The sequence below is a fragment of the Podarcis cretensis genome, assembly GCF_951804945.1.
Source record: "Podarcis cretensis genome assembly, chromosome: 2".
NCBI lineage: Eukaryota > Metazoa > Chordata > Lepidosauria > Squamata > Lacertidae > Podarcis > Podarcis cretensis.
The window spans coordinates 3,553,675-3,568,348 of NC_137171.1; the positions used below are offsets into that span (position 1 = coordinate 3,553,675).

Genomic DNA, 14,674 nt, shown 5'->3' on the forward strand with positions numbered 1-14,674 from the left:
GTCTGAAGCATCCTTGTGATTCTATCAGCTGATAAGCTCTTAGAACAAGGCAAGTGTAAGAATAGTCCTGCTGGATCAGGCCAATGGCCCATCTAGTCCAGCATCCTGTCCTACCAGATGTCTATGGGAAGCCCCCAAGCAAAACCTGAGCACAACAGAACTCTCCCCATTTGGGATTCCCAGCAAACTGGTATTGTCAAAGGCAGACTGCCTCCCAGTACCTACCAACAGCCTTATCCTCCACAAAGGGAGGGAGAAAAGCACATTGTCCAGTTAACATTGTACGTTAACTAACTGAGCAAATGGGGAAGACAGCAGCTGAAAGTTATAATCTTATTCAAAAAAGGACATTTTGGTAAACAATGACAGCAAGCTTCTTTGCACCCTACAGACTCGGGACTGCTTTATCCAAGGTCATCCAGAGAATGGAGCATACTTCCCCAAACCAGGATTTACCAGCATCATATGAATCACATATATTGCATTAGAGCAAGGTTAAGGTGTACATCTCCAGCCTTTCTTTATACTGTTCTGAGTGGATTGCATATAAGACGTTTCTCATCCAAGCAGTTTGCAAGGCTAGATCTGTTTAGCTTCAAAACCATAATCGGGGCTGCCTGCAAAGGAGGTAGTATGCAGACCAAGCTATTTAAAAGGAAGGGCTAGCTCTCAATATTTATTAATGTGGCAAAATGATTGGGACACACAAGTGAAAGGTTGCAGCGTTTCTTCACCTCCCAATAGAAGTGTCCAGGATACTTTAAGCCATGGTGGGGAGAATGTGGCCCTCCATGTGTCATTGGACTTCCATCAGCCCCAGCCAACGTGATTGGTGGCCAGATATGATGATGGAAGCTGCACTCCAGCAACCCCTGCTATAAACTGTAAAGAGCACTTCCCTCCACCTCCTTTTCGGGATTTCCTATCTGACATCAGCTCTCCATAGTTACTCAGAATGCTCAATCCTCAGTGAGTCGCTTTTTGGGGTGGGTTGCCTCCTTAGATTTTTGTAAAGGCTTTTTTCTGGAGGGTACATCTATAAACCTCGGGATTCCCCTAAGAAACAGCTACCTCCCTCTTGTTTCTCAGTGGCCACATCTTGGCTCCATTCAGGTTGGCACTCACCCTCTGAGTCTGCTATTATAGGGAGTGATGTATCTTCTGTGTAGGGGAAAACAGGTGATACTGCTCCTATTCAATGTGCAAACTGAGTACCCCACAAGACAGAAATAATATTGCTTTATTCACGAAAATGAATGGTACGAACACACACAAATATTGACCAGCTTTGCTAAGCACACAAAGCTACATTAATGATTTATGGCACAAGACTGATAGCTGGGGAAGGACTGGAGAGCAACCAATCTGTTCCAGTTTATTAATGATTCTCTACGACATAAAAGAGGCAAATTTAGCTCAACTGCAAGTAACCACACACCTGAATATTTACCCGCCTGCTTAACTTGAGGAAAATATTGTCAGCCTCAGAAGGCTTTCTAACCGAAGTCTACACATGCAGCAGAATCAGGTGGTAAGAATCCTGAAGGGGTAAAGTGAACTGGACCAAAGCCATAGCTGGGGGGGGGGGGGGCGCTAGCTGGGTTTTTTGACCTGGGTGAAGCCTGCAGAGGGGTACCATTGAGGCTCCTGGCCTGTGTGTGGGGGGGTGCCAAATTGGGTCTTTGACGTGGGTGAAATACCGTATTTACTCAAATGTAATGTGCACTTTTTTGGTCAAATATGTCGTGAAAATTAGGGTGCCAATTATATTCACTGGCACATTAGATTCGTGTAAATACAGTAAAGCCTAGTTTTGCCCCTGGACTGGACTATTTCAAACTACAGGAAGGGGCACCCATTTTGGATGATCCTTCACATAAAAGCAACCCATTGTAAGATTGCACGACAGGGACAAAAACAGGAGCCTTGTTCACTATTGAGGGGAACACTAAAAAATCTCATCCCACAGATGCAGTCCATTCTAGCACCACATAACCTGAGAATATTACAATATTGGGGCAGCATATAATTTTTAAAATTATGGAATGAGAACAACATTAGCAATAGCAACAACTCTACTACCTCATCTGACTAGGCCTACTCTGGTTTCTCTTCAGATCGTATAAATCTTTCGCCTTTTACTAATTCTGGATGGCAGGTTATAGTACTAAAGTAACTGAAGAAGTAAAACAGGAAAGAAAGCAGACTTACCTCCCTATTACCATGCCTGAGAAGCGTCTGCCATGACCTGCAAGGCATGTCAACGTGGTTGCTCCAGATATTCAGGACTGCAACTCCCATCATCCTCAGCCAGCATGGACAACGGTCAGAAAATATGGGAGCTGTAGTTCAAAATGTCTGGAGGGAACTATGTTGGTGAAATGTTTTGCATCTGCAATGTTTCTGATGAAAATATAGTTATGAAGCAAACCAGCCCTTCCTTTTCCCTTGAAAATGTAATTACAATACCTGCCATGGCAAAGCGAAACCTGCAGGACTGCCTCTCCTGGTATGTCCCACAGAGGAACTTACGGTCTTCAAATAAAAACACCTTGAAGGTCCCAGGCCACAGAGAGGTTAGGCTGGCCTCAACTAGAGCCAGGGCCTTTTTGGCCGCGGCTCCAATCTGGTGGAACGCTCTGCCACAAGAGACCAGGGCCCTGCGGGACTTGACATCTTTCCGCAGGGCCTGCAAAACAGAGCTGTTCCACCAGGCCTTTGGTCAGGGCGCAGCCTGACCCCCCTCCTCTGGCACAGAACTTTGCTTATTGGTTGCCATAAATTTGATTTTAATTAATTTTTACAATGAAATGTTTTTAGAATCGTTGGATTATTTTGATTGTTGTTAGCCGCCCTGAGCCCAGCTTCGGCTGGGGAGGGCGGGATATAAATAAAATATATTTTTATTATTATTATTAATTGATCAAAAAGTGATGAGACAAAGCCAAACTCCATTGGCTGCTGAATTTATGAGACTTCCAGAGCTATCTATCAAATGGGTTTAAAACAAACAAACATTTGATGGTAAAACTTCAATGGTGCCATAAAATCCCCAGGCAGCTGATTTGGGAATCTATTAATGAGATTCTTAGAGGGGGAGAGAATTTTTTGGAGATTTTCTGCCACGGGTTCAAAAATGACATGGTTGCCCTTGGTACTATGGCCATGCATCTCAGCTTGGGGAATGGGAGAATGAGGAGAGGCAACATTTGCTGTTTCACCTTGTTAGGAGACCTCTTACTCCTCAGAGTTACAATTCTTAGTTTAACAGTCAGTTCCCGGGGAACTCTGGGAATTGTAGCTGTGAGGGGAACAGGGGTCTCCTCACAATTCTCAGCACCCTTAACAAACTACACTTCCCAGAATTCTTTGGGGAAAGCCATGACTGTATAAGGTTGTGTGATACTGCTTTAAATATATAGTCCAGATGGGACCTCAGGCAGCAAAATTGTGTAGGCCAGCTGTGCCTATCTGGGTACACTAATAGAATTTTTCAGTATTCACACAAAGGTCATGCAGTACAAGTGGCTCACATCTAAAGTTCTGGAATTTACAATCCGATGCATGTTACATACTATGTGGTAGGAGTAAGATTTAAAATCTCTGCAATCACACCCACGGAAAGCTGTTACAACTTCCTGCCAAAGTTTCCTTCTTGGGGAGGAAGAAAGTTTATACCACCTGCAACCTTTCATCCTATCGGCAATATAAGGTGTGCAGCAGCAAGTGTGTGACTCTTACCTTTGTACAGGAGGGTACAGCCCAGCCATACAAAAGGCAACGTTTTCCGCCCGCATCTCTCTGTCCCCCATCCAGCTAAGCAAGAAGTGTTACCAGAGCTCAAGAAAATGTTCCAGCCAGGCAAAAGCTCTTAAGAAAGGAACAGAGCAGGACCAGTCTGGGCTGTGGCCTGGAAAAGGGAGTGTGACCTTGAGAAAGTTCAAAGGGTGAGGCAGAGAGGTCTAGAGGGCAACTCCCAGGCCCTGAGATTTTCCACCTCTGCTCTAAATGCACAATGATGCATTTGGCATCAAGGAAACAGGCAAGACATATTGCAAGGAAACCTGACAGCACTGTCTATTCAGGAGCATATCATAGAATCATAGAATCATAGAGTTAGAAGAGACCACAAGGGCCATCGAGTCCAACCCCCTGCCAAGCAGGAAACACCATCAGAGCACTCCTGACATATGGTTGTCAAGCCTCTGCTTAAAGACCTCCAAAGAAGGAGACTCCACCACACTCCTTGGCAGCAAATTCGACTGTCGAACAGCTCTTACTGTCAGGAAGTTCTTCCTCATGTTTAGGTGGAATCTTCTTTCTTGTAGTTTGGAGCCATTGCTCTGTGTCCGCTTCTCTGGAGCAGCAGAAAACAACCTTTCTCCCTCCTCTATGTGACATCCTTTTATATATTTGAACATGGCTATCATATCACCCCTTAACCTCCTCTTCTCCAGGCTAAACATGCCCAGCTCCCTTAGCCATTCCTCATAAGGCATCATTTCCAGGCCTTTGACCATTTTGGTTGCCCTCCTCTGGACACGTTCCAGTTTGTCAGTGTCCTTCTTGAACTGTGGTGCCCAGAACTGGACACAGTACTCCAGGTGAGGTCTGACCAGAGCAGAATACAGTGGCACTATTACTTCCCTTGATCTAGATGCAATACTCCTATTGATGCAGCCCAGAATTGCACTGGCTTTTTTAGCTGCCGCGTCACACTGTTGGCTCATGTCAAGTTTGTGGTCAACCAAGACTTCTAGATCCTTTTCACATGTACTGCTCTCAAGCCGGGTGTCACCCATCTTGTATTTGTGCCTCTCATTTTTTTTGCCCAAGTGCAATACTTTACATTTCTCCCTATTAAAATTCATCTTGTTTGTTTTGGCCCAGTTCTCTAATCTGTCAAGGTCGTTTTGAAGTGTGATCCTGTCCTCTGGGGTGTTAGCCACCCCTCCCAGTTTGGTGTCATCTGCAAATTTGATCAGGATGCCCTTGAGTCCATCATCCAAGTCGTTGATAAAGATGTTGAATAAGACCGGGCCCAAGACAGAACCCTGTGGCACCCCACTAGTCACTCTTCTCCAGGATGAAGAGGAACCATTGATAAGCACCCTTTGGGTTTGGTCAGTCAGCCAGTTACAAATCCACTGAGTGGTAGCATAGTCAAGACCGCATTTTACCAGCTTCTTTACAAGAATATCATGGGGCACCTTGTCAAATGCCTTGCTGAAATCAAGGTAGGCTACATCCACTGCGTTCCCTTCATCTACCAGGCTTGTAATTCTGTCAAAAAACGAGATCAGGTTAGTCTGACACGACTTATTTTTCAGAAATCCATGCTGACTATTGGTGATCACAGTATTCCTTTCTAGGTGCTCACAAACTGCTTAATGATCTGCTCCAGAATCTTCCCTGGTATTGATGTCAGACTAACTGGGCAGTAATTATTTGGGTCCTCTCTTTTCCCCTTTTTGAAAATAGGGACAACATTTGCCCTCCTCCAGTCTGCCGGGACTTCGCCTGTTCTCCAGGAATTCTCAAAGATGACTGCCAGTGGTTCTGAGATCACATCTGCCAGTTCTTTTAATACTCTTGGATGCAGTTCATCTGGCCCTGGAGACTTGAATACATCTAGACTAGCCAAGTATTCTTGTACTATCTCCTTAGTTATTCTGGGCTGTGTTTCCTCTGCTGAATCATTTGCTCCAAATTCTTCAGGTCGGGCATTGTTTTCTTTATCGGAGAAGACTGAGGCAAAGAAGGCATTGAGGAGTTCAGCCCTTTCTGTATCCCCTGTTTGCATTTCACCATCTTCTCCTCTGAGTGACCCCACTGTTTCTTTGTTCTTCCTTTTGCTACGAACATACCCATAAAAGCCTTTTTTGTTGCTTTTAACCTCTCTAGCAAGCCTGAGTTCATTCTGTGCTTTAGCTTTTCTGACTTTGTGTCTACACGTGCTGGCTATTTGTTTGAATTCCTCTTTGGTGGTTTCCCCCCTTTTCCATTTTTTGTACACATCCTTTTTTAATCTTAACTCAGTTAAAAGTTCTTTAGATAGCCACCCTGGCTTCTTTAGGCACCTTCCATGTTTCCGTCTCATTGGTATTGCCTGAAGTTGTGCTTTTACTATCTCCCTCTTAACAAACTCCCAGCCATCATGAACTCCCTTTCCTTTTAGTATTACTGTCCATTGGATCTCACCGAGCACTTCCCTAAGTTTTATGAAGTCGGCTTTCTTAAAGTCAAGAAATTGAGTCCTAGTATGCTTGGCTGCTCCTTTCCGCTGTATAGTAAACTTCAGAAGAGCATGATCACTCGCGCCTAATGATCCTTCCACTTCTACCCCACTAACCAGGTCATCAACATTGGTTAGGACCAGATCTAAAATGGCTGTTCCTCTTGTTGCTTCTCCCACTTTCTGGACAATGAAGTTGTCTGCAAGGCCAGTGAGGAATCTGTTTGACCTTATGCTCTTGGCTGAGTTTGACATCCAGCAAATATCCGGGTAATTGAAGTCCCCCATTACTACTATCTCCCTTCCTTTTGCATGCTTGGCCATCTGTTCCAGGAAGGCATCATCTATGTCCTCCGTTTGGCTTGGGGATCTATAGTAAACTCCCACAATGAGGTCCCTGTTATTCATCTCTCCCTTAATTTTGACCCAAATGCTCTCACTTTGGCTTTGAGGTTCTAAATCTTGGATCTCTTCACAGGTATACACATCCCTGACATATAACGCCACTCCTCCTCCTTTCTTGTCTGGTCTGTTTCTCTGAAATAGATTGTAACCCTCCATTATTACATTCCAGTCGTGGGACTTATCCCACCAGGTTTCAGTGATGCCTATTATGTCATATTTAGTTTGCTGTACCAAGAGCTCAAGCTCATCTTGTTTATTACCCATGCTTTGCGCATTAGTGTACAGACATTGAAGTCCATTAATCATTCCCCCGTGTCTCTTATTTAAGGATTTTTTCCTCCCACCACTAGGTCTGAGTAGTGGTATTTCACTGAGTATGTCACAGCGAGTTCATCCTGACTCAAACATCCTTCTTTCAATTTATTTGAAGTGCAAGATGGTTGTGTCACTGCTTCTGTTATTCTTCAGAATTCATTCAGTGGTTTGAGAAAGGATCCCTGCTCAGGATCTGTAAATTCATCCCGCTTCAGGTAAACAGATTTTGCAGGTTTTGTTATTGTTTAAAAAGGCCACAGAAGCCTGTATGCTCAAAAGCAAACGTGGGATCTATGAAATATCTGTTCAGTGAACACACAAAGCTAGAGAAGGACAGTGCTGGATAGCCAAACCCTCAGCATCAATGTGAAGATAAAGGCAAAAGACCCCTGGACGCTTAAGTCCAGTCAAAGGTGACTCTGGGGTTGCCGCGCTCATCTCGCTTTCTGGCCAAGAAAGCCAGCGTTTGTCCACAGACAGCTTTCCGGGTCATGTGGCCAGCAGGACTAAACCGCTTCTGGCACATGGAACACCATGACGGAAACCAGAGCGCATGGAAACACCATTTACCTTCCCGCCACAGCAGTACCTATTTATCTACTCGCACTGGTGTGCTTTTGAACTGTTAGGTTGGCAGAAACTGGGACTGAGCAAAGGGAGCTCACCTGGCTACACCCCCTTGGCACTGTATAGTGGCATTTACGTCGAAGGGGGCCAAATCATGTAGAAATACACACACTAGACTCCTTCTACACAAGCAGGAAACCGGATTGGTTGTCAGGGGGTGTGGCTAGCAGGGATATTCCAACTTTCCCCTCCCATGTTCACTGAATGGGGGGCGGGGAGGTAGTCCATCTGTAATGTTGTTCTTTCAAACCACTTTCAGCTCTCTGAAAAACTATTACATACGCTTCAGGTTACATACGCTTCAGGTTACAGACTCCGCTAACCCAGAAATAGTACCTCGGGTTAAGAACTTTGCTTCAGGATGAGAACAGAAATTGCGCAGCAGCGGCACGGCGGCAGCGGGAGGCCCCATTAGCTAAAGTGGTGCTTCAGGTTAAGAACAGTTTCAAGTTAAGAACAAACCTCCGAACGAATTAAGTACTTAACCCGAGGTACCACTGTAAACTGACACATAAATATGAACCGACTTTGACCCAAGAACAGCAGCACATGCTTCCTCTCTCTCTTTCTCTCCAGTAGATTTACTCCATTTCCACTGTATGTTGCTGCCCTGCCAGAGATCCCCAAACACCTTCTGACCAAATGCAACCTACTGCAGGCACTGAGCCTCTATTAAAGGACCACAGGCTCTCTGATCACCTTGGTTTTAGAACACCCTCCTGCTGCTATCAGATGCCACATTCTCCACATCCTCTAGTCACAAATCCCAACATGTTTTGATTTTGCATTTCCTTTGACCATAATTGCTAATCATAACTGATTTTCAGTTTCAACCTAGAAATGCTAGGCTTGGCTCCTACCAGCAGCTCCTACCAGTGATGCAGGCAGCATGGGTGGCGCACCGTTGCTCCCATGTCTCCCAACACTGTGAGCTGCGGGCATTTACCAAGTGGAGGTGGGGCGGGAAGAGACATGTTTGACCTGGTGTGGTGTGTAGCAGCAGAAAGAGCAGTTTGGCCCTGCCATCACAGGCCACACTGGGCCAAGACCCCTGCCTCTCGCCCCTTCCAGTCAGAGCCAGCAAGCACTGCGTTGGGCAGCTGGGAGAGCAAAGGTGCCCCACCGGTACCACTTCACAGGCAACTGCAACTGTCTCCTGTGTGTACAGCCATGCAATAAATCAACCATGAAGCAGGTGGATCACATCCACACCACGCCATGATCCTCCTGTTTCATGGTAGCTTCATTGCAGTGCTCCTATACACAGAAGCTAAGCCCAGGATGTTTGGATATTTTTAAAAATTGTTGAATTGACTACAGTCAAACCTCAGTTCCCAAATGCCTCCATTTTGAAACGTTTCAGCTCCCAAACACCGAAAACCCGGAAGTAAATGCTCCAGTTTTTGAATGTTTATTGAAAACTGAACATCCGACACAGCTTCTGCTCAACTGCAGGAAGCTCTTGCAACCAATCGGAAGCCGCACCTCAGTTGTCAAACGTTTTGGAAGCTGAACAGGCTTCCAGAACAGATTATGTTCGACAACTGAGGTTTGATTGTATTTAACTGTTTAATTAATTTTATAATTTTATTAAACAATTCCTATATTATTATTTTAAAAGAAACAGTTAAATCAATTAAAATACAAATTACACCATGCAAAGTGCATGATATATAAACCAAGAACCCAACCACCAAGTAGCCCAAGCGTTCTTTCTGCACTGAATTCAGAACTTTGAAAGGAAATGTTAAATAGGCTCCACTTCATCTGAAAAACATCTGTTTGAATTCTACGTTCTCTCAGTTCAGTTTAATAAAACTTTTTCTCCATGATTGTGACATCCCAAGCAACTTTTAAACAAATGGTACCCTACATTCCTTCCAACATTGACTTTTTCTTTCTTTACAGAAACTAAAACACATTCTGCCAAATAACATTATAACATTCTTCCTGCTTAACTATTTCTTAGGCATTTCCTTAAACTAACATTAAAAGGAAAAAAAGGCTTCAAATAGGATAGTGTGTGAAAGTAAGAAAAGGTGGCTTTGAAAATGAATTAAGGAATTGTCCATTTTCTTTATACTGACTCGTCAGATTAAAACTTCAATTAAAGGCAAAAAAATAAAATCACTTTATAGTTTAGTAGTCAGGAAATTGTATTGCAGGATTTTGGCAATGATAACCCAAGACCAGGAAAGGAAGGAAATCAAGGCAGATTACGTAAGACCAACTCACTCTCTCCTTGCTCCTTGGATGTACACAGCTGACAGAATTCCTAACACTGTGCCTGCCCTGTCTGGCACAGTGGGTCCTAGGAAGGAGGTAGCCAGCAAGAGAATGAGGCAAAGACTTCTCTGGACCCTTCTCTTGTGGTAGACCAGAATTTGAAGAAGGTTGAAGACCTGGGTGGGAGTAGGAGGACAAAGGAGGTGCCTGATCCTGGTGCAGCTGCGGACACTGCCCTGGGCATTTCCAGTGAGCAGGGGAGGGTCTGTGCAGACCAAGGCCAGACCTTTTGCCTCCTCCCTTCTTTCCACATTTGGGGAAGGGGGAATGTTGAAACCAGTAATTCTGCAGCACTCTGAACTTGCCACCTGGGCCATGTGCCTCTTTAATTCCCCCTGCCAGATCCAGCGCTGCAACAGCGCTTTGCCCACTTGCAATTCCCAGAAATTGGCATTCAGAGATATACCGCCTCCAACCGTGGAAATAGAAGGCAGCCACCACGGCTAGTAGCCATCGACGGCCCATTCATAGGCAGTAAAGCTATTACTACTTACTGTGCAAGCACATTCCATAGTTTAACTCTGCACAGTGTGAAGAGCTACTTCATTTTGTCTACCCTCAATCTTCCAACACTTAGGTGCTATCCACACTGTACATTTGAAGCACATTCAACACACATTTGAAGCATATGGCTCCCTCCCCCAAAGAATCCTGGGAACTGTTGTTTATGAAGGGTGCTGGGAACAGTAGCCCTGTGAGTTGTAAGGTACAGCCTTAAACTGTGGGATTTATTGTCCTAAAAATCCAAGCTTCTTTGAAAGAAGTAAACCACAATCCTGGCAGCATTTTCTCAGACTTTTCCTGGACTTCCTTATGATTTGGGCAAACACAATATGCTGTATCTTACCATTTGCACAATATACCCACCGATATTCTGCTTCCACTGTATTACACCACACGACTTGACACAGGTCTTACTCATCTTCTGAGCAACCACCACCCACTGTCCCCAAAGCTGCAGGCTGTACACATTTTGCTGGTTAGGCAATCCTCCCCAAGGAAACCAAGTGAATAACGTATTTAAAACACTTCCCCTTTATTAGAGTCCCCACTGCCCCTTAGACCTTAGTACAGTTTGACAGGAGGCCTCGTTGGGCAAGATTATGATCATGATTTCTGGTTTTTATACCACCCTTCAACCAGATTCCCATAGTGCTTCACTACAAGGATAATACTATTATTATGCAAGTACAAACGCCTAAATTTACCAAAAGTCTCAAAATCATAAGCTGTATAAAAACAGCAGGATTAAAACTGTGTCTGAAAAGTTTGAGAAGATACAACAAAGCCTTTGCTTGGCCCCAAAAGGACATTAAAGTAGGTACAGGCAGACCTCTCTAGGGAGAAAGGTGTTAAGATCTATCCTTAGCACATGGAGAAGGACATAAATAGGCTGGCTGTCCTTCAACCACCCTCCAGCCCAAGATGTTAAGTAATAATAATACTTAACACATGTGCATTATCTTGCCATGATTCTGGTATTGCATGCGGAGGAGTGGAGCCTGAGATAAAAGCGATGAGACAACAATAAAGATTCATAATCAGATCTCCGGAATCAGGAGTGGGAAAGGGTCACATTGCCTTCCCTTCTCAGAGGTAGTGGGTGGGACAATGGCAAAAGTGGGTGGAGAAACAAATATAAATAGTATCTTTGTACAGCTGTCCAGTTTCTACACATATCTGCACCCCTTTCTCTGTTCTTCATCCAGACAAGCAAGAGGCAAAATCTGATTTCAAGGACATGTTCCGGTCATGTAAAAATCTTTGGGGTGTAAAGCAGGGCCAGTGCAGGAATGTGGCTTAGGGAGAGTTGCAATGGTCAGATAGGAGAGGTCTGCAGGGTTGCATTTGGTTCCTGGGCCTAAGGTTCCCAACCCCTGCTTTAAATGTTTGGGAAAAGCAGTCACAGTGGGCATGCACACAGACCCTAATCTCAGATTCAGGTTAGGGCCCTGATGCTTTGGAAGCGAGGTGGTGGGGATTAACCCTTTCTTTGGTGCTTTCTGCAACTTTACAAAGCCGTTTTACAGGAGATAAACCTGTAATTAGGCAATATGCCAGATGGGCATTTTATGCTAAAATATTTCTTGCTAGTTTGGATACATGAATTGAGAGCTTTATGCTGCCATTATGCTGCACCAAAATGAACTGTTGTTAGAATTGAGCATTATTGTATTAATTACTAAACTTGACTATTCTAGGAGTTTGGTCAATTATTTGTTCCTGTAATAAACCTTATTGCTATGAAACATTGTCAGGAGCAAGACTACTGTGAATGTAGTGGTTCCTAACCAGGAGGCGTCACACCACACAGACTGGGTCCTGTATTCATCGGGTTGAATTCTGTGCTCAGCTTATCACTGTGGTATCTGTATCTCTTGTGTTGACTTGCCTTCTACAAAAACAAATCAAAACTGAACTCAGGGGGAGAAATGAGATAGATTTTGTATGTATACTCCATTTAGGTGGCCCCTGCTTCATGAATACATCTGATGAATTACACTTTGCATTTTTAAAATTCCTGCTTTTAACAGTCTTTTATGGGCAATTCTAAAGTTTGTTTTATTTTGTGTAAACCTCTGAGATGTTTTGTACGTTACAAACCAATAGTATATAATTCTTGTAAAATGAAAGAAAATGGAACGCTCCCTAGGCCAGAGGCACAGGCCACAGAGATATATTTTAAGTCTGTGAGGCAACACCACGCTCTCTCTCGCTGTGTGTGTGTGGCTTCTCGGTGCAACATCCTGCTAACAAGTTTTCTGGAATTCCCCAACATAAATTTGCACATACCCTGCGAGCACATGCACCAGGACACACTGTCAAAGCACGTTTGTGAGCGGGGATTTGAATCTATTAGCAGTGACCTTTTTAGGAATAATGTTTTATTGGGTTTTATAAACAAAGATCATAGGAATAATAAATGATACAAATAAATAAATAGACCAAGTCTTCTCGTGTGATTTGTAAATCACAAAAATAGCATAATAAATGTGCAGCAATATCTACAACATCATTAGTGGTCAATGTCTAAGTTCTTGGTTTCTGAAATGGTTTAAACAAAAACAATGGGGGGAACAGGATAGAACAGTTAACAGATAACATTCAACATCACATAGCTAAATGCCTAATCAGGAGCTCTTGTGGTTGTGCTTAGATTATGTGTGAATAATGTCGTTTTTCTTTTACTTTACCAATGAAATAATATAAAGTATTGGCATATTGATAAACGGGAGGGGGAGCGTACAAAGAGAAGAAAATATTTTCTGCTTGAATTTAAATTTAGACCAACCAGATTGAGCCAAATGCTGGTGGGGATGGGCTGCTCGTTTTCTGGAATACTGGCAATATGTTACGAAATTAAACAACACCGGAGCAAAGTCACCCTTCTTGATCTGTCCACGTGTCAACTGTAGTTTATTTGTTAATAGCAGTGGCCCTTTGTCAAAAAGGCAGGGCGGCGAATTACAAATCTGGAAGGAGACCCAAGCGAGCCTGGCACTGGCAGCTCCCAAACTTATTTACTTGGACTAAGACCCGCTGAACCCAGCATGTGCTCGGAAGCGTGCGCAGGATCGCCCCTCGTTTCCAAGGCGCCTTTTGACGCGGACGGACTCCCCGCAGCCTCTTGGCCGGCCTCCCGCCCGCTCGGAAGCCACCTGGGCGCACCTGCGCGCGTCTCCTCGGCCCCTCGCCTCGCCCCGGACCCGGCCGCGCCAAGCCGCCCGCCCGCCCCCCGCCCCGCGGCGCCTCCAAGTCGTGCCAACCTGCTTGAAGCCACCGGGGTCCCTTCGCTCGCTCGCTCGCTCGCTGCGCTCCTCGCCCGCCTCCAAAGAGTCGCCTCCCTCGAGCCCTCGAGTTTTTTAAATCCACCTGCTTTTAATCCCAACTTTCGATCTTCGAAGGGAGGCGACGCCGCCGATCCCAGAAGCTGCGGGTGGATTTCCTACTTCGGACGCGGCGCTTTGGGGCGGGGCGCGATCTGGCGGGCGTCAGAGCCCGGAATCGCAAAGCGAAAGGAGAGCGAGCGAGGGAGAAGGGAGAGCAGCGCCCCGCGATCCAGGAAGAAGGGCGGGCCGGGGCGGCGGCGGCGGCGGCGGCGGCGGGGCCCCCTTTCCTGGCAAACGCCGGGAAGCCCGCCGGACGAGCGCTTCCCAAATCCCTTTGGCTCGCGCGCCGGGGTCGGGCTGAAGTTGACGGGGCGTGGGGCTTTGGCATATTTCTGCTGCGCTACTTAAAGTCGCCTCCAGACCCTCGTGGCAAAAGATGGTGGCTAAACTTGGGAATTACTGTTAACAGATGGAAAATATTTCTCTTAAAAATATTTCTTCCCTGTTCAGGGAAGTTTTTAATATTTAACACTGTATTGTACATTTAACACTGTACTGTTTTTAACACTTGATTGGGAGCCGCCCAGAGTGGCTGGGGAATATTATTATTATTATTATTATTATTATTATTATTATTATTATTAGATGACTTGTCCTTTAGATGACTTGTCCTCTCATGAGGTCACCTCACCTTGCCTGCCTCAGGAGAGGCCAGCCCTGCTAGCCCCTTCCTGCCAAAGGAGCCCAGGAGGCCAACACACGGAGAACAATATCATTGAAACATTTTAAAAGCCTTTCGGAATGGCGAGGAACCTTCTGGAATGCTGGGGACAGAATTGTTGCTCCTTGTTGCCACTTCCCTTTTTGTGCGCTCCAAGGAAAAGGGGGGGAATGCGGTGGGTTCTGCACTTGCCAGGCGGGCCTGGTCTGGCACACGGACCGGAGCTGGAGCCCCCTGCCCTAGACGCGCAGGTAG

General features: G+C 45.2%; 1 protein-coding gene across 2 annotated transcripts in view; it reads right to left on the bottom strand.

Annotated features, from left to right (window-relative positions):
- The window catches only part of STAT6 (signal transducer and activator of transcription 6), a 58,911-nt gene extending 45,056 nt beyond the window's left edge, over positions 1-13,855 (bottom strand). Inside the window, exon 1 of one of the 2 annotated variants that reach the window (XM_079967090.1) lies at positions 13,636-13,855. Coding sequence is in view for 1 of the 2 variants with exons in the window: in XM_079967088.1 (XP_079823214.1) it covers positions 2,212-2,259 (48 nt within the window). In the remaining variant the exon portion in view is untranslated. Of the gene's footprint in view, positions 1-2,211; positions 2,275-13,635 lie in introns of those variants that run through there. The other variant, XM_079967088.1, reaches the window with a different exon arrangement.
- Between the last annotated feature and the right edge of the window lie 819 nt (positions 13,856-14,674).